Source organism: Notechis scutatus, chromosome Z, assembly GCF_049901735.1.
Source record: "Notechis scutatus isolate UNSWTSFEM ecotype Mainland chromosome Z, rNotScu1.2, whole genome shotgun sequence".
Classification (NCBI taxonomy): domain Eukaryota; kingdom Metazoa; phylum Chordata; class Lepidosauria; order Squamata; family Elapidae; genus Notechis; species Notechis scutatus.
In genome coordinates this window covers 57,049,105-57,069,001 of record NC_142025.1, presented here as the reverse complement: position 1 = coordinate 57,069,001, position 19,897 = coordinate 57,049,105, and the positions used below count along the sequence as shown (strand labels likewise).

Genomic DNA, 19,897 nt, shown 5'->3' with positions numbered 1-19,897 from the left:
AGCTTCTGTAGAACCATTGGCATCACAATGTAATGTCCTTTTGGAATGCCCTGATTTAATACATTAACTATTTTGTGTTCTAGGTGTTAATGGTACCTGGCCACACAAACATTAACCTTTTCTGTAAGAAACATATCTTTTCTAAATTATTCAGAGAGATAGTGAATTTAGATTAAAATTCTATGTGTAACAGAAAAACTAAAAATCTAAACTCTCCTATGAGTGTGATTTCTGGTGACTACATAATATGTATGTTTATATTCTTTTCCTGGCAATAAGACACTAGTTTGGCATTGCCTTCTGCTGGATTTTTTTAAAATTCTGATTTAGGCTATCTCTAGTACCTCTACTAGACATGCTGAGTGTTTGCAGACTGGTATTTTGTGGCAGCATTATGCATTCATACTGACTGGCACACAGAACAATCTTTTAAACAGGGCAGCAGCAATATTTTTTATTTGTAAAACCCACCTTTATTATTATTATTTATATTATTATTTTCAAGCTAATATAGCTTGAAAAGCAAAGGCAGAAACAGATTTTTGTGCTCAGACCTGCTCAATCTTTATTTGGTTCCTTGAGCTAAGAAAGCAAAATGAATTAGCCCTCTTCATATTAGAAAAATATATGCTAGTGGAAAGGAAGATTATGCATTAATCTCCCCAGAGGAGAAATGACCATGATAATTAGACCAGCTTGCAATTTCTACAGAAAGCAAACAAAACAAAAACATATCTCAACAAATATTCTGATCCATTGCTTAATTTGCAAGAATGAATTTTCTTTTAAGAAAAAATATAAAACTTTTTATGAAATATGTAAGTTACATCATCTTTTAAAATTTAAAACATTATTTGTTTTAGAGTCTAGGACTAGCAATCTATTCATGCATTTGTTTCTGAAGTGGGAAAGGTACAATACAGTTTTTATTGCCTAACTTTCATGCAGAGAACAATTTATCTGAAATGAATCAACTGTCAATATCATTGTATAGCACAGGGATTGCCAACCTTTTGGACCTCAGGGACCACCAAACTCATAATTTTAAATCCAGCGGACCAGAGGCCCTGGGAAAATCCCCCCAAAAGTCTGCAGGAAAATCACCCACCCTGTTTTCCTACTGATCGATTATTCTTTATTTGGGATTGCAGGATACCATCCCCAGCTCCGTTCTGAGGGAGGGAGGGAGAGAGAGAGAGAGAAACTGACTTGTGGCAGAAGCAGCAGAAGTCTTTCTTTCTCTCCCCCAAACTCCACCAGAAATTAGTTTTTGTGAGACTTGTCACGCTGGCGCAGCCTCTTGGAGCAGGATGCCTTGCAGGGTCCCAAAGACTAATTTCTGGTGGAGTTTGGGGGAGAGAAAGAAAGATTTTTTCTGTTTTCCTTGCGTGCAGCCAAAAGCAGAAGAAAAAAAAACAGCAGAAAGAAATGGCCAGGTGAGGCGTGTGGGGCAAGTGGAACAAGTTCTCCCCCTCCACCCTTTCCCCCCTCCTCTATCTCATGTTGTTCGTGATGTAAGTCTTGTGTTCCCATGGGCCATGTGGACAGCGCAACCTTGTGTTCCCATGCAGCCTGGGTTAATTGCTTTGGGGGGAGTGCTTTGAGGGTGACATTTCTCTGAGGACCACCAAAATTTTCTTGCAGACCACCAGTGATCCCCAGCCCACTGGTTGGTGACCACTGGTATAACAGATTACAGATATTTCAAAGTTAGGGTGTGGGTTTATTTCTTTTATCTGCTAAATATTTTGGAGATTTCAATGCTGGACTAGAGAAGTTACCAAATATTACCAGCCTCCCCTTGTTGTGCCAGACTGATTTGGCAAATAATTTTTATTTTTATGTAATCTAATAAAAAATGAGCCTCTAAATAAGCCATCAATTCATGAAAAAATACTTCATTTTGTTTCATTCTTTAGAAACCATTTTGCCAAAATACAAATGGATTTGGGAGCAAATGACCCATAAAACATTATTCAAATTATGGTGTTTCTGTCAAAGTTTAGATATCTCCTAACAATTGTCCTCACAATAACTTGCATTAAAGCTCAAATGTATTGATTGATTTTCTTTCTTGAATAGGATACTTATCTTTTTCTTACACTTTTGGGATTAAGCATCAAGGGAGGATGTTGGGTTGTTTTAGTTTAGGAACATTATTCAAAGAATGATCTCCTGGGAAGGACACTCTACTTTTTGAATATAGCATGAAGTTAATACCAATTTTGTAAAGGGTAGGTACACTAAAGGAAGAGATGAATACATAAAACATCTGACCCCAACTTTTGTACCTTCAAAGCACAATTCCTAGCATCCCCATCTATTGATCATCTGGCTGAGGCTGGTGGGAGTCCTATCCAAAACATAGTTGAGGAAGACTACACGCATAGTTGAGGAAGACTACACGCATAGTTGAGGAAGACTACACTATAACAAGGAGAAGTCTTTAAAAATTCATTTCTAAAATATATGGAGAATTAAGAGGTGGGTTGTGAGTAAAAACCACAAAGGGAAGCAACACTAAACGATTTGCTCCTCAGCAATTTACTGTACAGTTTAACGATTACCACCCAACCAACCTGTTTGTCACGAAGATTTGTCTCCACAGAAGCCAATTCGGTCCAAGAAATAAGAGCCGCAGTTTGCTCTCAGCTTATAAACCATTCGGAACAATTGATAGCATAAACAGAATATTGATATACCACCAGCCATCCAGGCGGTTTTCATTCCTGTGCAAGGCGAGACAGGAGAACGCGAGATTCCTTTACAATAAAGCATAGCTGCTTTATTGCAAACACTTCCAGGCAGTCGCCTTTTCTGGAAACGATCACCTGGCATGGACCTTTTAATAAACCCTTGAAAGGAGGAGGGCGACGGGAATAGAAATGGGAGTACGGCCGCAGCAGTAGGCAGGGAAAGAAGACTGGAGACTCCGGTTTAGCTGAGCTGGGGAATTGAGGACTCACCTGAAAATATCATTTGGACTCGACGTCAGCAGACATTCTCACCTGCCGGCCTCATAGCAAGGCGTCGAAAAACCAGATCCAGAGCTCGTTCGCTACTGCTGGCGTCTTTTGGGGAGTCGAGGGGACGGGAACCGACTACGTAGGCGTGTCTTGCGGAAACCAACAGCTTCGCACCAGCTCTTTTGCAGAGGTTTGGTAAGGCGAAGACAGCGCATGGCTTATTAGTTACCGAGTCCTGTTTTTCCCCGCCCCCAGCAAAGCTGCTTTGTACTTCATTTTGAGCGATTCGTCCCCCACCCCTGCAATCATCCCCGCCCAAAACGACATTGGTCTTCTACAATGTGGTGACGCTCTCCCATCCCACGAGCGTCTCGAACTGCACTGGTTTGCTAGCGGAGGAGACTCCCCCTCCTCGCGTCAGACTATAGAGGGTTGAAGGCGGCCCACAGGCAAATTTGGCTGCATTTTGCCAGACCGCTCTCCGGCCTCGTGGAAGACCGGATTTAAAAAAACAAAACAATGTAGGAAAAGGAAAGCAGTGCTGGCAATGATCTTAAGTGGCCAAAATTGCAACCAGATCTTAAGTGGCCAAAATAGCCAAGGATAAGCTGTTCCATTACTCCTTATAGGCATGACTCAGATTGAGGAGAATCAGGAAGTTCTTGTTTAGAATTTAGCTTTGAATTCAGTAGCTGCATTCATCAAAGCAATCAGGTTTAGCTATTGTTTTGTTTTAAGGGATGGATTCACAATGCTACTGGATATTAACAAGTAGGATTTGGTCTTACTACAGGGCATGAAGCGAGCCATTATTTTGGAAAACAGGTCAAATGACCTTTAACTTTGCTTAATTCTCTTCATTTGGATATGGCAAAATAACTTTTTCCTTCTTTCTCTGTGTCTTCCTATCCAGTATATATTTCACTCAGAAGATTCCCCAGACCAATCAGCAGAAAGAGCTTCTGGTTGGCAGAAAAGACGCTTCTAATTGGGAGGCCCTTCCCAATTCCCTTCCAACCTGCAAATCCTGAATTATGGGCATTTGCTTATTTCTCGTTTAGAATGCTCTTCACTCCTCCTTGAGCTGGCAGAAAACTATTACCAACAAATGTTCCTGCTTTCTTGACTCTATTTAAGCCATCTAATTGCAGTAGATGCCAAAGACTTACACTTAGTGACTATCCTTTGACATTATTAAAGGGGGGGGGGGAGCAGGGACAATATTAACATATATACAGTTAGGATAATATACACCTGTCTCCTTGTGGACTTGGGATGGGGTAAAAAAAATGCCATGAGAATATGACAAAATAATTTTTTTGCCAAAGCATCATTGCGGTGCCATGGTTAGCTGCAAGTAGATGCACTGTGAAATCTAGAAGAGAACAGTTAGCATATATGAAATCTAGTTCTGATCCAACCACTACAAATTAAGCTTTCTCTCCCATTTGGTTAAAATTAGAAAGGCAGCACACATATTCTCTTTTCAGATCAGGATGGTTGAGAGAATAAGAGAGAAAAGGAGAGGCAACATTGCTTATAAGGCTTCTCCTCAATAGCATCAAATGAGCTGTTGGAAGAAAAATCTGGTCCAGTTCCAAGCCAGGAGAAAGGCACTGGAAATAAAATGGAGGCCAATTGGAAAGAAGTCTGTTTATTTGGATGCCAGAAACTTCAATGACAGAAGCATAGTTCTGGGGTTGCTGACCCCTTGGCTTAGGGAATGGATTGATTTTTATAAGGTTCTGAGATGCTCTAGGAGTTATGCAATGTAGTGAGCTTTTGCTATTTTAGTGGTGGTTAGAATAGAAGAATAGAATAGAATAGAATAGAATAGAATAGAATAGAATAGAATAGAATAGAATAGAATAGAATAGAATAGAATTTTTTATTGGCCGAGTGTCATGGGACACCAAGGAATTTGTCTTGGTGCATATGCTCTCAGTATACATAAAAGAAAAGATACATTCACAAAGAGTCAAGAAACATAAGGTACAATACTTAATAATAGTCGTAGAGTACAATAAACAATCAAATCATACTAGGAAACAGTCAAAAAATTGTTAGGATTACAAGCAACAAGGTTACAGTCATAAGTCATAAGTGGGAGAAGATAGATAAAATAGATAGAATTCTTTATTGGCCAAATGTGATTGGACACACAAGGAATTTGCCTTGGTGCATATGCTCCCAGTGTACATAAAAGAAATGATACATTTGTCAAGAGTCAAGAAAAGGTAATAATAGTCATAGGGTACAATAAGCAATCAAATCATACTAGGAAACAGTCAATATAAATCGTAAGGATACAAGCGACAAAGTTATGGTCATACAGTCACAAGTGGGAGGGGATGGGTAATGAGTGATAAGATTAACAGTAATAGTAATGCAGACTTTGTAAATGTCAGTGTTGAGGGAATTGTTTAGCAGAGTGATGGCATTGGCATTAGGGGGAAAACTGTCATTGTGTCTAGTTGTTCTGGTGTGCAGTACTCTATAGTGTTGTTTTGAGAACAGGAGTTGAAACAGTTTATGTCCGGGGTGTGAGGGGTCTAAATATTTTCACAGCCCTCTTTTTGACTTGTGCAGTATACAGGTCCTTGATTGAAGACAGGTTGGTAGTAATTGTTTTTTCTGCAGTCCTAATTACTCTCTGAAGTCTGTGTCTGTCTTGTTGGGTTGCAGAACTAAACCAGACAGTTATAGAGGTGCAGATGACAGACTCAATAATTCCTCTGTAAAACTGGATCCGCAGCTCCTTGAGCTTTCTGAGTTGGCACAGAAAGATCATTCTTTGTTGTGCTTTTTTTATGACGTTTTTGATGTTAGGTGTCCATTTTAGGTCTTGTGATATGAAAGAACCTAGAAATGTGAAGGTCTCTACTGTTGATACTGTGTTGTTTAGTATTGTAAGAGGTGGTAGTATGGGAGGTTGTCTCCTAAAGTCTACCACCATTTCTACAGTTTTGAGTGTGTTCAGTTCCAGATTGTTCCGGTTACACCATGAGGCAAGTTGTACAACCTCCTGTCTATATGTGGATTTGTCATCTCAAATGAGACCAATCACTGTTGTATCATCTGAAAACTTCAGTATTTTAACAAATGGATCATTTGAGATGCAGTCATTGGTATATAGGGAGAAGTGGAGAAAGCACACAGCCTTGGGGGGGGGGAGGTGTCCTGTGCTGATTATACAGGTATCAGATGTGACTCTGCCTAACTTCACCTATTGCTTCCTGTCTGTTAGGAAGCTTATGATCAACTTACAAGTGTGTTCAGGTACTGCTAGCTGGTTTAGTTTAGTTAGAAGAATGTCTGGAATGATGGTATTGAATGCTGAACTGAAGTCTACAAAGAGGACCCTTGCGTAGGTGTTGTAGGATGTAGTGCAGAGCCATATTAACAGCATCATCTGTCGATCTATTTGCTCGGAATGCAAACTGGCTGGAATCTAACAGTAGATCCATGATTCAGGTGGGACAGCATTAGCCTTTCAAAGGTTTTTATAATTACAGGTGTTAGAGCAACTGGTCTGTAGTCATTCAGTTCCCTGATGGCTTCTTTGGCACTGGGATGGTAGAACGTTTGAAGTAAGAAGGAACATAGCACATCTCTAGTGATTTATGGAAGATTCAGGTGAAGATGGGGGCCAATTGGTCAGTATAGACTTTTAAGCAAGAAGGAGTTATCTTGTCTGGCCCTGGTGCTTTCCTTGGCTTTTGTCTGTGAAATAAACCTTGTACTTCTTTTTCTGTGACCACCAGAGGTTGTGAACCCAATTGGTTGGGGTAAGTTGTAGGAGGCTTGGCTGTTGTTGGTGTGTTTGAAATGGAGGTTGCGGAGATAGGTGGCTGTAGTTTCTTTTCAAACCTGCAGTAAAACACATTCATGTCATCTGCTAGTTGTTGATTTCCTTCTGCCTGGGAAGGAGGTTTGCTGCAGCCAATTATGTTTTTAAGAGTTTTTCACAGGTTTGCTGGTTCATTTGTTGAGAACTGATTCCTTAACTTTTCAGAGTAGCTTCTTTTTGCTGCTCTGGCCTGATCTACATTTCTGGCCTGATTGTATAGCATTCTGTCACCTTTTCTGTATGCTTCCTCTTTGGAACAACGTAGCTGCTTAGGTTTAGCTGTGAACCAAGGTTTATTGTTACTATATATTTGCAGGTTCCTTGTTGGTGCACATAGGTCTTCACAGAAGCTGACATATGATATTATAGTATCTGTGAGCTCATCTAGCTCTGCAGAGGTATCTTCAAAAACATTCCAATTAGTGCAATCAAGGCAAGCCTGAAACTTCAGCTTTGCCTCATCAGTTCAAGTCCTCACTGATTTAATTGTTGGTTTCATGGTTTTAAGTCTTTGTCTATAGGCAAGTACAAGTTGAATCATGCAGTGATCAGAGTGTCCCACAGCTGCTCATGGTAAAGTTAATCCTATTATGTCCTAAAGGTCATGTCCTGCCCTTAATCTCATCAGCTAGAGCTGAAGGTGTTTTGTTTAGCAGGGTACCCGTGCTTTGCTACAAAACTATGTGATCGGGCAAGTTTGGGGGGAGGAAAATAAGGGGGAGGGAATTGTGCCTCTGCCTACCAGCATCCATCGGTATTCATCTGGCTAGTGTCCTGTCAGTGTGTGAGAGTTCAGGGTTGTTTGGAAACTGAAACAGTATTTGCTGTGTGAGCAAGGAGACAGCAAGGAGCCCGGGCTTGGCTTAGCTCAACTGCAGTTGGAAGATATTTCTTTTCAGGTGGGGAGGGGAGTAGAAGTCCTTAGCATCAGAGTGTGTTAATAATAATATAGGAAATACTAATGCTTTGATGGTCATTTCAAAAAATTCTTTGTTAGCGAGCACCTAGAAGCCAAGAGGAACATATGTGCCAAATTTCAAGTTTGTAGGCTTTACAGTTCTGAAGATTTTGTGATGATGCGTGAGTGGTATTTTGCTTTTAAGTATATAGGTTCTACAACGGATGTCCCTCTCATTGTCATCATCACCAACAAAGTATATCTGGAGAAATGAAGGTTGCTGCTGAGGCCCCACCATGATGCTCCCTATCCTGTTGCCTTGCCTCTGCACTTTGAATGTTGGCATAAAATTTCCCTCCCTCACCTCTCTGGCTCCCAAAGACGTCATTTGGAAGCATCCGTTGTACTTCCAGATAGCAGAAAGAAAGTGCTTTGCCATTGGATGCTGGTGGGTGAGAAGGCTGTGTAAGGGTTCAGAGGAGGGCTGAAGGGGAGGGAGCTGGACTTTACCGCCACTGCAGCAAATCCTGGGATTCTCATCTTGTCACTTGACACCAGGCACAAGGTAACCGAGGTCCGAGATCAACAACCTTTTCCCTAGAATAATGAATCTGAGGTTCATACTGAAAACCAGAAAAATACTTATTAGTCCAAGGCATTGATCTCATTTGTGACTAATTAATGTAGGGATTATTAGATGTATACTTTTTACAGCCTGTCTACTAACTTGGGGATGAGTTTGACGATACTTGTGTGCAGCTTCCCTTAACTTGTGTTTTCCTAATCGCATCTGTAAATCTTTTTCTGCATTTTTTGCCTCTTTTCCTTTTAACTGGTGTTACAATAGAAGGAACAGATTTGTCTGAACTGAGGAGGAAAATAAGTGGAAAAAATTCTGCCTTTGCCTACCAACATCCATAGGTATTCATCTGGCTAGCATCCTGTCAGTGTGTGAGAGAATTGAGGGGTATTTGGAAACTCAAACAGTATTTGGTGTGTGAGCAAGGAGACAGCAAGGAGCCTGAACGTGGCTTAGCTCAACTGTTCTGTAGTAAAGCTGTTTGCTGCTGTGAAAGTAAAACGGAAATGGAAACTCCTCTGCTTGTATTTTGCATTTGTAAGAGACTTTTCAGGTGGGGAGAGGGAGTAGAACTCCTTAGCATCAGAGCGTCTTAATAATAATATAGGAAATACTAATGCTCTGATGGTCATTTTGAAAAATCCTTTCATAGTGAGCACCTAGAAGCCAAGAGGAACATATGTACCAAACTTCAAGTTTGTAGGCTTTATGGTTCTGGTGATTTTGTGATGATGCATGAATGCTTTTTTGCTTTTATATATATAGATTGGCCCAGTCTTTCTTAATGGGAACAAAATATCTATCTGTAAAGACTTGAGGTTTCTGTTGGAGGCTATTAAAAAAGACTGGGGCTGCTTTCTGCCTTTAAGAATGTTTTCTCTGTTTCTCCTTTGGGGAAATATTCTATCCTGCCTCTTTTAATTTTAAGAATAAAGAATATTTTAATCTGCAGAAGGAGGGAGCTTCTTACAGAGCCATGGCAGAAATATTTGAAACTTCCTCTTGAGATATTTTAATTGAAGTGAAAATAATTTCTTATTAGATTTAATGAGATTGAAAACAGTCTTAGAAAATAAAATAATCTTGATTTGGTGTAGTAATGATTTCCTCTTGGGATTTGAGTTCAGGAAAGATGGGGTTTTTTTTTTCTCTCTTCCTGGGAACATGGCTAACTGAACAAACCTCTGGGGAGAAATCTCCAAAGGATTTTCCCCTTGGATGTTGCTTTTCTGCCTTCTAACAGAAGGGACTGGCATTCCATCAGTTTTTATGACCCATCTGAAGAACTTCCCCACTGAACCCTTCAATAGAGCTGTAAGCCTGCAAATGGTTTCTGGAGTTAAATTCCAAAGCCAATTGCATGCCAAAAGCTGGGAGGGGAGAGGCTGCAAACTGTTCAGGGTTGAAGAAGCCGCCATTTTGAAATTCATCTTTCAAACAGACAGTAAGTTATGCCTTTCTCTTCTTAATCAACTTCAACAACTATTAATCTTTTTTTAAATCAACTGAAAAAGAGGCTCTTTGTAGCTACAACCTACTACAATGTTTAAAGACTTGCGCCATTTTAGGGATCTCTTTTTGTCTCAGAGAACAAAGAAAAAGGCTGTTAAGGCAAGTCAAATAAGGAAATGCTGAGGGGAAAAAAGCTGACAGAGAAAGATAAAGATTGAAAGCTATGATTTTAGTTTACTATTGTAGTAACTGGTAGCTTGATCTTCTTAGCACATTACTTCTGAGATGCAAATGTGGAGAATGTCACAAGTTGTTAGGAGATGGCGGCGCCCAACTAGGAAGGTGAGGCTCTTGCTCCTAGAGCACTATCACCCTATAAAGCCACTGCCTGCACCAGAAATCACCTTTAAAACTGCCGCCTGTGCCAGAAACCATGAGTAAACCGGACCCCAAAAAACACTGGATTCCGAAGCCCTGGAGCCCTAATCACGTTGGCGGAGCTCCTGCTAGCTGGAGCGATTGGACCATTATCGGCCTTCTTCGGAGAGCCTTCCCAAAAACGTAAACCAGAGCCCCAAAAAAACTATTGAAATCTGGAGCCCTCCCCTCTTTTCCCAGAGAAGCGGAGCTCCTTCCCTCAAGCCCTACCACACTGGCGGAGCTCAAGCTAGCCAGAGCTCTTGAACTGGATCACATGGAGCCAGCAGAATGCAAGCAACACACCTTCATTTAAATCCCCCACACAGCTGATCAGAGTACCTTCCATGCCAGACAAGGTGTCTCCATTCAAATCCCCCACACAGTTTCCCCGGAGCCACAGCTGATAGCTGGCAGGGAGAAAGAATGAGGGAGGAGAGAGACCAAGACTTGAGGAGAAGGACAAAACTAGTGGAGAGTCCCGAGAGAATTATAAACGGAGATACTGAACTAAGTGGAGATTCTGAGCTGGCCGGAAGACCTGAGAGGCAGAATGAAACTAGCTTCTACCTCACCAGGAAACAATCACTTAGATGTCATTAAACCAGTGGTGGTATTCTACCAGTTTACAAAACTTTAACTTTCATTCCTCCATTTAAATTACTCAGCTGATTAGACATTTAAATCCCCACTCAGCTGATTAGACAAGCTCCATTTAAATTTCTACCCAAATCTCATCCATTCAAAACTCCCAAGTAGCTGATTGGAGAGTTCATTCAAATCTTCCCCATTAAAATCTCACAAGCAGCTGATTGGAACATCTCCATGATCTAATGAAAGGTAACTGATTAAAGCGTCTTCCACAGAACACTAACAAAGCTCTTTCAAGCAATGCTTCCTCTTTAAAAAACAAAACACAAAACAACAAAACAACATGGCTTTAAGAAAAAAACAAGGAACTTTTCACTACCAACCTCCAATACTTCACTACCTCCATTATTTCATTACCTCAAGACCTATTATTGATAGATAATGCTTTGTCTAAAACAATTGATTTATCATTTAATAGTATAATAATTAATTGTTAAATGACCACTAATTACTGATTTATTGATTGATAGTGATGTAATACTGTATAATTGATTATCTAGTTGATTGATTTTTTAGTAATAAGTAACCTTACTATTGATTTGTTCTCTAACTTATCAATTAACATATATTAATTACCAACATTCATTAAGTAACTGTCTACCAGCCATATTAATTTAGCTATTGTAATTGTTTAGTGTACTATTGTCATCGACCATGCCAGCCAAAAACTCCAAACCCTCCACCAAACATCAACAAAAGAATAATATCTCTACCAATGTTTTGAAACCATCAATGAAAGCAAAAATAACATGAAATGCCGCCTATGTGACAGTCAAGCCCACTTCATCTGTTTAAACTTAACCAAAAACCTAGCTGATCTCCTAAAAACTCAGATACATTTCCTTGTCTATGTTCATCATATTTACTTAAGCTAAACCAATTAAGTACCCTGTCTGATAGAGTTGAAAACATAGAATCATCCATTCACTCAATAGAAGAACACTTAGTAACACATTTTGAAGCAACTATACAAGCAAGTCTAATCTCTCTTGAAAAAATATATAGCACAGATAAGCGAATATCTAACAGCTCAAAATCAAATCTCAACTCAACAACCACTACCACAACTACTACCTCAACTACAATCACAACTACAACCAGAAATAACCACCAAACCACAACCATAAATAATTACTATCCCATCAAATAATACCACAAATGATATCCCCTTACCCATCAGAGACATCATGGAACGTGATCAGAAACATCCAAATGCCATTTTATTTGGTCTTGAAGACACCAACAAATCAGATGATATCACCAACATCATAAGCAACTCCAATAAAACAAACATCTCTCCTGAAGATATCATTGAAATAACCAGAGATGGCCCTGAGTTCAAATACAATGGCGGCTCGGTGGCCCCAAGATTTTGTAGAGTTGTTTGCAAAAATGAGTCCAGCAAATGCATATTCATTCATACAATAAATGCCATTGCTAAAACCAATCCCACCCATAACAAACTTCACTCAAGACCAGACTTATCCATACTGCAAAGACTCCGCTCCTGTGAACTCCACACAGAACTCAAAAAATGTCTAGACAATGGAGAGAAGGCTCTATACATTGACTACCGTGTTGATTGTACTAAAAGTAAGTCATACAGCCCACAACTCAGGATGCAACCCTACATCATCCAATCCACCATCACCCAAAACTAGGCAAGCACGCCCCTAGCTACCTCAATTCAAACTACAACTGGTCTTATATGCAAGCTACTCAATGCAAGAAGCCTCGTAAATAAAATACCTGTATTTCTTCTCTTACTAAATATGGCTAAATTTGACATCATATTTGTCTATGAAACATGGCTCAATGCATCTCTCCCTGACTCCATTACCACAGTAAGAGATTATCATGCTTACCAATCAGATCGTGAAATCCGTAGAGGAGGTGGAGTTGCTATCTTCTATAAAAAGTCCCTACATCTAAAAAACATCTAAGTTACCCAGGAGCTTGCTCTTCCTGAGACCATCATCTGTGAACTGTCCTTAAATATCACATTTCAATTCTTACTATGTTACAGAATCCCTGATTATGACACTGAACATGTAAACAAGTTAAATTCACTACTAACATGGGCAACCTCCTGCCCACACGCTTTTATCTTTCTTGGTGACTTCTATTTACCTCATATTAATTGGACCCTAAATGAATGTAAAACTGAACCCATACATGCAACCTTCTACAATGCTGTAACAAATCTGGGACTGGAACAACTAGTAACCAACAACACTAGACTTAACAACTGCCTCGATCTCATCTTCCGCAACAGTTTGAATTCAATTTATGGAATACAAATAAAAGAACCCTTTTCCAACATTGACCACAGCATGATTGATTTTTCTCTCAACATACATCCTCACAAAAATCATCATGATGGGATATTCAATTATAACTTCAAAAAAGGCAACTATGATCTTATAAACAGTGATCTCTCATCTCTTGAGTGGCAAATTCTATTCACTGGATGCAATACTGTTGAAGACCATTACAACATATTTTTACTTGAAGTCAAAAGAGTCATCAAACTATATGTACCAATAACAACTCCCAAAACCAAAAAAAAATAAAAAAAATACCCATAACAATAAGGAAGCTCCATTCCAAAAAGAAACCCCTTTGGCAGAAAAACAAATCTGGTCACGTTGCCAACTTCAAAAGCCGATACAAAAATTTATGCCACCAGATAAAGACTGAATGCACCAATTATCACATTAAGCAAGAGCAAAACCTTCTATGCACCAATTCCACCCATGCTTTCTACAATTTTGTAAACAACAAAATTAAAGACTCAAGGTCCATCCCACCCCTGAAAGGACCTAACGGTAAAGACTGTAACGATGAACCATTAAAGCCAACCTCTTTAACACATTCTTTGGCTCAGCCTTTGTAAACAGCAATGGATCATGCCCAACATTTCCTAGTTAAACCACAGACAACTACCATTATCTAATACATATCGATTTTACAGAAGACAATGTTGAAAAAACACTACGTAATCTAAAACCATCTCCATCTATTGGACCAGACAGAATATGTGCTTACTTCTTAAAAAAGCTATCCACTGCCATAGCAGAACCTCTAAACATAATCTTTGAAAAATCTTTCAGGACCAGCTCCTTGCTAAACCTGTGGTCATTAGCCACGGTCATCCCTATCTTCAAAAAGGGAGACCCCAGCCTAGTTGAAAATTACAGACCAATCTCCTTATGCTGCGTCACCTGTAAAGTCATGGTATCAATTATTAACCAATCCATTATCCTCCACTTAGAGACAAACAACCTACTCTCTAACAAACAATTTGGTTTCAGAAAAAATTATCCTGTAATCTGCAACTCCTACACTGCAAAAACATATGGACTACACAACTTGATCAGGGCAAAGCAATTGACACTATTTACATATACTTCTGTAAAGCCTTTGATTCAGTGGTATATGTCAGACTAACTAAAATCTTATGGCTTCTCCGGACACCTGCATAACTGGATAGATGCATTCCTGTCAAACAGGCAACAAATGGTCAAAATAGGGAACATCCTATCAAATCCTGTACCTGTCAACAGTGGTGTCCCCCAAGGCAGTGTTCTAGGACCGTGTAAGCACTGGACTTTTCCCCTCCAACCGAAAAGAATGAACTTCTGGAAATAAGCATTTCAAAAGGAATTCTTTATTGAAAGGGAGTGATTCCAGCAGAGTCTAAATCAGGCTTGTCCAACCTGCGAGCCGCGGGCCGCATGCGGCCCAGGTCACCTCGTAATGCGGCCCAGTGCCCACCCCAACCTTCGTGCAAGAGCCAGCGAGGAGGAGGAGGAGAGGCAGGCGCGAGGCGGGGCGAGGTGAGCGCCACGCCAAGCAGCAACATAAAAGGCGGGCGCCATCAGAGCGCTCCTCGTGCCGAGGCAGCCGCAGCCCAAGAGTCCCGTTCCGCCACCTCCTGCTGTTGCCGCCGCTGCTGCCGCTTCTGCCCCCGCCGCCGCCGCTTCTGCCCCCGCTGCCACTGCTGCTTGTGCCACCGCTGCCACTTCTGCCCCCGCCGCCGCTGCCGCTTCTGCCGCCGCCACCACTGCTGCTGCTGCACCGAGCCTCCCGGTCCTCGCCTTCCAGTCCTGCCGCATCCAGCCGGGCCATTTGCAGGAGGAGAGGTAGGCGCGAGGCGGGCAAGCTTTCTTCCCTTCCCCCCCCGCAAACTTTGGCTAATATAAGATGGCGGAGCTAATATAATGGATGGGGCGCAGATCGCAGTTTGGCTCTGCAGCCAAACTCAAGCCAAAGGCCAAATTATTTTTATTATTTATTATTAATTATTTATTTAAAAATTTGGCCGTAAAAAAATAATAATAATTTTAAATAAATAATTAATAATAAATAATAAAAATAATTTGGCCGTATTTTGGCTTGAGTTTGGCCGCAGAGCTAATTTTAAATTTTTTTTGGATGATCAGGTATTGTTACTGTTATTTTGTTTTATGTGCGGCCCAAACCAAATTTTCATCTTTTAATGTGGCCCAGGGAAGGTGAAAGGTTGGACACCCCTGGTCTAAATGCTCCCAGGCATGCAGTAATAGATAAGGGGAGTTAGGACCCCTCCCCTTATTTAGATGTGTATTTTGTCAAACAAAGAACCAACATGTTAATTCCCCCTCCCCTTCTCTGAGAATGTATCTTTTGAAGAGTTCCCAGGGAGTATCTTCCAGAGCTGGAATTTTTATGGTTCCTTCTCATATTGTTATCTCTTCAAGAGGTGACAAGTTTCTGGATACCTGGCTCCCATCCTCCAGTTGTATATTATGTGTAGGTTATATAGATTCAATATAAGATTTAATATATTCAGGTTACATCAAAAAGGATTACTTGTACCATTCCTCTACTCGTAGCAGAATACCTTATGCCACCAGACTTGAAATTTTAGACCTAGACAACCTAGAACTATGCCACCTTCGGTCCGATCTAAGTAGTACATAAAATTATCTACTGCAATGTCCTACCTGTCAATGAATACTTCAGGTTCAATCACAACAATACAAGAGCACACAATAGATACAAACTCAACCCACACCAAACTTGATTGCAGGAAATACGACTTTAGCAACAGAGTGGTCAATGTCTGGAATACTCTACCTCAGAGGTGTCCAACCTTTCATCTTCCCTGGGCCACATTAGAAGATGAAAATTTGGTTTGGGCCGCACATAAAATAAAATAACAGTAACGATACCTGATCATCCAAAAAAATTTTAAAATTAGCTCTGCGGCCAAACTCAAGCCAAAATACGGCCAAATTATTTTTATTATTTATTTTAATTATTTATTTAAAAATTATTTATTTATTTTTATGGCCAAATTTTTTAAATAATTAATAATAAATAATAAAAATAATTTGGCCGTATTTTGGCTTGAGTTTGGCCGCAGAGCCAAAGTGCAATCTGGCAACCCTGCGCCCCATCCATTATATTAGCTCCGCCATCTTATATTAGCCAAATTTTGCGGGGTGGGGGAGAGGGGAAGAAAGCTCACCTGCCTCGCGCCTCTCTCCTCCTGCAAATGGCCCGGCTGGATGCGGCAGGACTGGAAGGCGAGGACCAGGAGGCTCGGTGCAGCAGCAGCGGCGGCAGCGGCGGTGGCGGCAGAAGAGGCGGCGGCGGCAGAAGCGGCGGCGGCGGCAGAAGCGGCGGCGGTGGCAGAAGCGGCAGCGGGGCAGAAGCGGTGGTGGTGGTGGCGGCACAAGCAGCAGCGGCGGCGGGGAAGAAGCGGCAGTGGCGGCGGCGGGGGCAGAAGCGGCAGCGGGGCAGAAGCAGCGGCGGCAGCGGCACAAGCAGCAGCAGCGGCGGCGGTGGCAGAAGCAGCAGCGGGGCAGAAGTGGCGGCGGTGGCACAAGCAGCAGCGGTGGCAGCGGCGGCAGAAGCAGCAGCGGCAGCGGGGGCAGAAGCGGCGGCGGGGGCACAAGTGGCGGCGGCGGCGGAAGCAGCGGCGGCAACAGCAGGAGGTGGAGCAGGACTCTTGGGCTGCGGCTGCCTCAGCATGAGGAGCGCTCTGACGGCGCCCGCCTTTTATGTTGCTGCTTGGCGTGGCGCTCGCCTCGCCCCGCCTCGCGCCTGCCTCTCCTCCTCCTCCTCGCTGGCTCTTGCACGAAGGTTGGGGTGGGCACTGGGCCGCATTACGAGGCGACCTGGGCCGCATGCGGCCCGCGGGCCGCGGGTTGGACAAGCCTGCTCTACCTGATTCTGTGGTTTCTTCCCCAAACCCAAAAACTTTAACCTTAGACTGTGTACTGTTGACCTCCCCCCTTTCCTAAGAGGTCTGTAGGGGGCGTGCATAAGTGCACCAACGTGCCTACCATCCCTATCCTATTGTTTCCTTTTTATTCGTATTCATTTCATGTATTCATAATCATGCTTATACCTGTTATCTAATACTTGCTTGACAAACAAACAAATAAATAAAAATAAGTCACTGAAAATGCAGAAGAGTTTATTGCAGCTTTGGAAGAATCAGATATTAACTTTCACTACTATTGTTCAAATGTAAACCTCTCAACACAACTGAAAGAAGAGCATTGAGAAAAAGACAAATTTAGGACTTTTTCTTTTAGAACATTAAGTTTGAGGATCTCGTGATAAAAAGAAAGGCCTATAAGTCTTTGATTAAACTTCCAGAGAAGAAAAAGATTTTACTCAATGAGGCTAAGCTGGAAGGACTGACTAAAACTTAATGAGCTAACTGGAATCAGGTTGCATTTTTCTCTAGTTGATATATGCAACTGAAATTGTCAGATCCGTGTATCTGTCATTTCTTCAATGGAAGAAGAAAAGGGGGGGGGAGACTGATAAAGAAATCCTTCTTGATGTAACCTGAATATATTTAATCTTATATCGAATTTGTATAACCTACACGTGATACAATGGAGGGATGAAACCCAGATGGCCGGAACCTATCACCTCTGGGAGAGACAGCCAGGAGATGAAGAGACCATAAAAATTCCAGTGAGATGTGTCCTGGGAAACTCTGGAAAAGATCGTTCTAAAAAGGGGGTGGGGGAATTAACATGTTGGCTCTTTGTTTTATTAAATACACATCAAGATAAGGGGAGGGGGTTTAAATTCCCTTATCTATCTCTGCATGCCTGAGAGACCTTAGACGCTGCTTTAAATCCCTACATGAATTGTCTCATCTCAATAAAGGATTCCTTTTGATACGTTTTGATACGTTTTCAGAAGTTCTTTCTAGTTGATTGAATGGGAAAAGTTCTGTAGCCTGATAGAAATAAATGTTCAATCCAAAATATGAAAATGTATATTTTTTTTACATACCACATTTTTTGCACTATAAGATGCTCCAGACCATAAGATGACCTAGCTTTTGGGGAGGAAAAGAAGAAAAAAATCTGCCTCTACCTCCTAGCATCCATTTGGCTAGCATCATTGCAGCAAACAGCCAACAGCCTGGTCAGCTTCAGCACATTATCACAGCCTGATGTAACATGTGCAGCTGATTAGCAGTTGGATCGGTCTCCTGGAATACCACTGGTCAGCTGTTCCAGGCTGTGGGGATCATCACTGCTCATCACCGCCATCACGCCCATTGCTGCCACTGCCTCTCCGTGCTTGATTTTTTGCCTCCCACATCCTGTTTTTGGCCTCTGTATGTCCTGTTTTCAGCCTCCATGTGTCCTGTTTTTGGCCTGGTCCAGGTGGTGGTGATCGCCACTGCTGCCAATCACCGCTGATTGCTGCTGCCATCAATCACCAGACAGATAAAACCCATTTACAACACATACAGCAAATGCACAAATAAACAAACACAACTTTTGTTCTAAATGATATTAAACATTCCCTCCTGACAAACTTGGGCTGTTCTTAAAGGCACAGAGAGGAAAGGGCGGGGGGAAGGGACACCATTCTCTTTATCCTGTTTTGCTGGCCAGGCAAACTAAGGTGAAGGAATTTTGTTTTCATTGCTTATTTTAACATTATTTTCTAACAGAATTTAAAATTCTTGTCTCTAGGGATTAGAGACATTTAACAGTTACATTTACCTCGAGGGCACACAAAGATTTTGATACACATATACACAAAGACAAGAGAAAGTGCAAAGAAACACCCTGCTCATTCTCACTGCAAATCACTGTTAAATTAGAAAGGCAAAAAATCTTGACAAACATACAGTATTAACTGCATAAAGGGAGAAAAATCAACATTACTATAGTGTTTCCACAAAAATAAGACCCAGTCTTATTTATTTTTGACCTCTGAAATAAGCATTCGGTCTTAGTTTGGGGGGTGTCTTATTTTTTGCAAAATAGGAGGGTGCAAGCACAGGGGCCAATGGAAATGGAAGCGCTGCTGCCACGAGCTCTGACTTCTCCATCCCACCATTTGCTTGCCCGCAGCTACAACAGGCCAAGCTTCTTGGTACATCCTGGCCTACACCTGCCCTGTCTGCTGCACCTGCTGCTGGTGGCGTCTGGGCTGGGCTGCTGTCCATGCTGCTACTGTGCAACCTGCCCTGTCTGACTTTGACTCTGGCTGCCACTCTGCTGCTGCTCTCATGGCACCTGCCGGTCAGGCTCTCAGTGCATCCTGGCCTCTGTATGTCCTGCCTGCTGGCCCTGCTGCTTCTGGGAATTTCTTGGCCACTGTTGGCACTGTACTGGCCATGGAACGGCTGCCCATACTACTGCTGGCTCCACAGGGATTCTTTGCCCTCCTGGCAGGGCAGCTCCTGCCTGGCATGGGGCGAGTCAGTTCAGTTCTATGACTTTAGGAGAATAAGGCTAGCCTGTATACCTGACTATGTATGTGGAGGTGCAAGTGAAAGTCATTTCTTATTAGATTTAATTTGATAAAAACAGTCTTAGAAAATAAAGTAATCTTGATTTGGTATAGCAGAGACAGAGAGACATTGTCGATTATGATTTCCTTTTGGATTTGAATTCAGGAAAGATGATTAAAGGCATTTACCTCTAGTTCTGTCTACTATGAATTAGAATTCAATGGATCTTATTGCTAACTACTGCTGGATATGAATGGACCGGTTATAGACATCCCAGTCAGAAAGAAGGAAAAGTTTTAAAATGCTATTTGCA

General features: G+C 41.7%; 1 protein-coding gene across 3 annotated transcripts in view; it reads right to left on the bottom strand.

Annotated features, from left to right (window-relative positions):
- Window positions 1-19,897, bottom strand: part of TMEM108 (transmembrane protein 108) — a 192,892-nt gene that overhangs the window by 43,184 nt on the left and 129,811 nt on the right. Inside the window, exon 1 of one of the 3 annotated variants that reach the window (XM_026678514.2) lies at window positions 2,967-3,150. The exons of the other annotated variants lie outside the window; for them this stretch is intronic. Within the exon in view, the coding sequence (XP_026534299.1) occupies window positions 2,967-2,979 (13 nt within the window). The 5' untranslated portion in view covers window positions 2,980-3,150. Of the gene's footprint in view, window positions 1-2,966; window positions 3,151-19,897 lie in introns of those variants that run through there. 3 annotated transcript variants of the gene reach the window in all.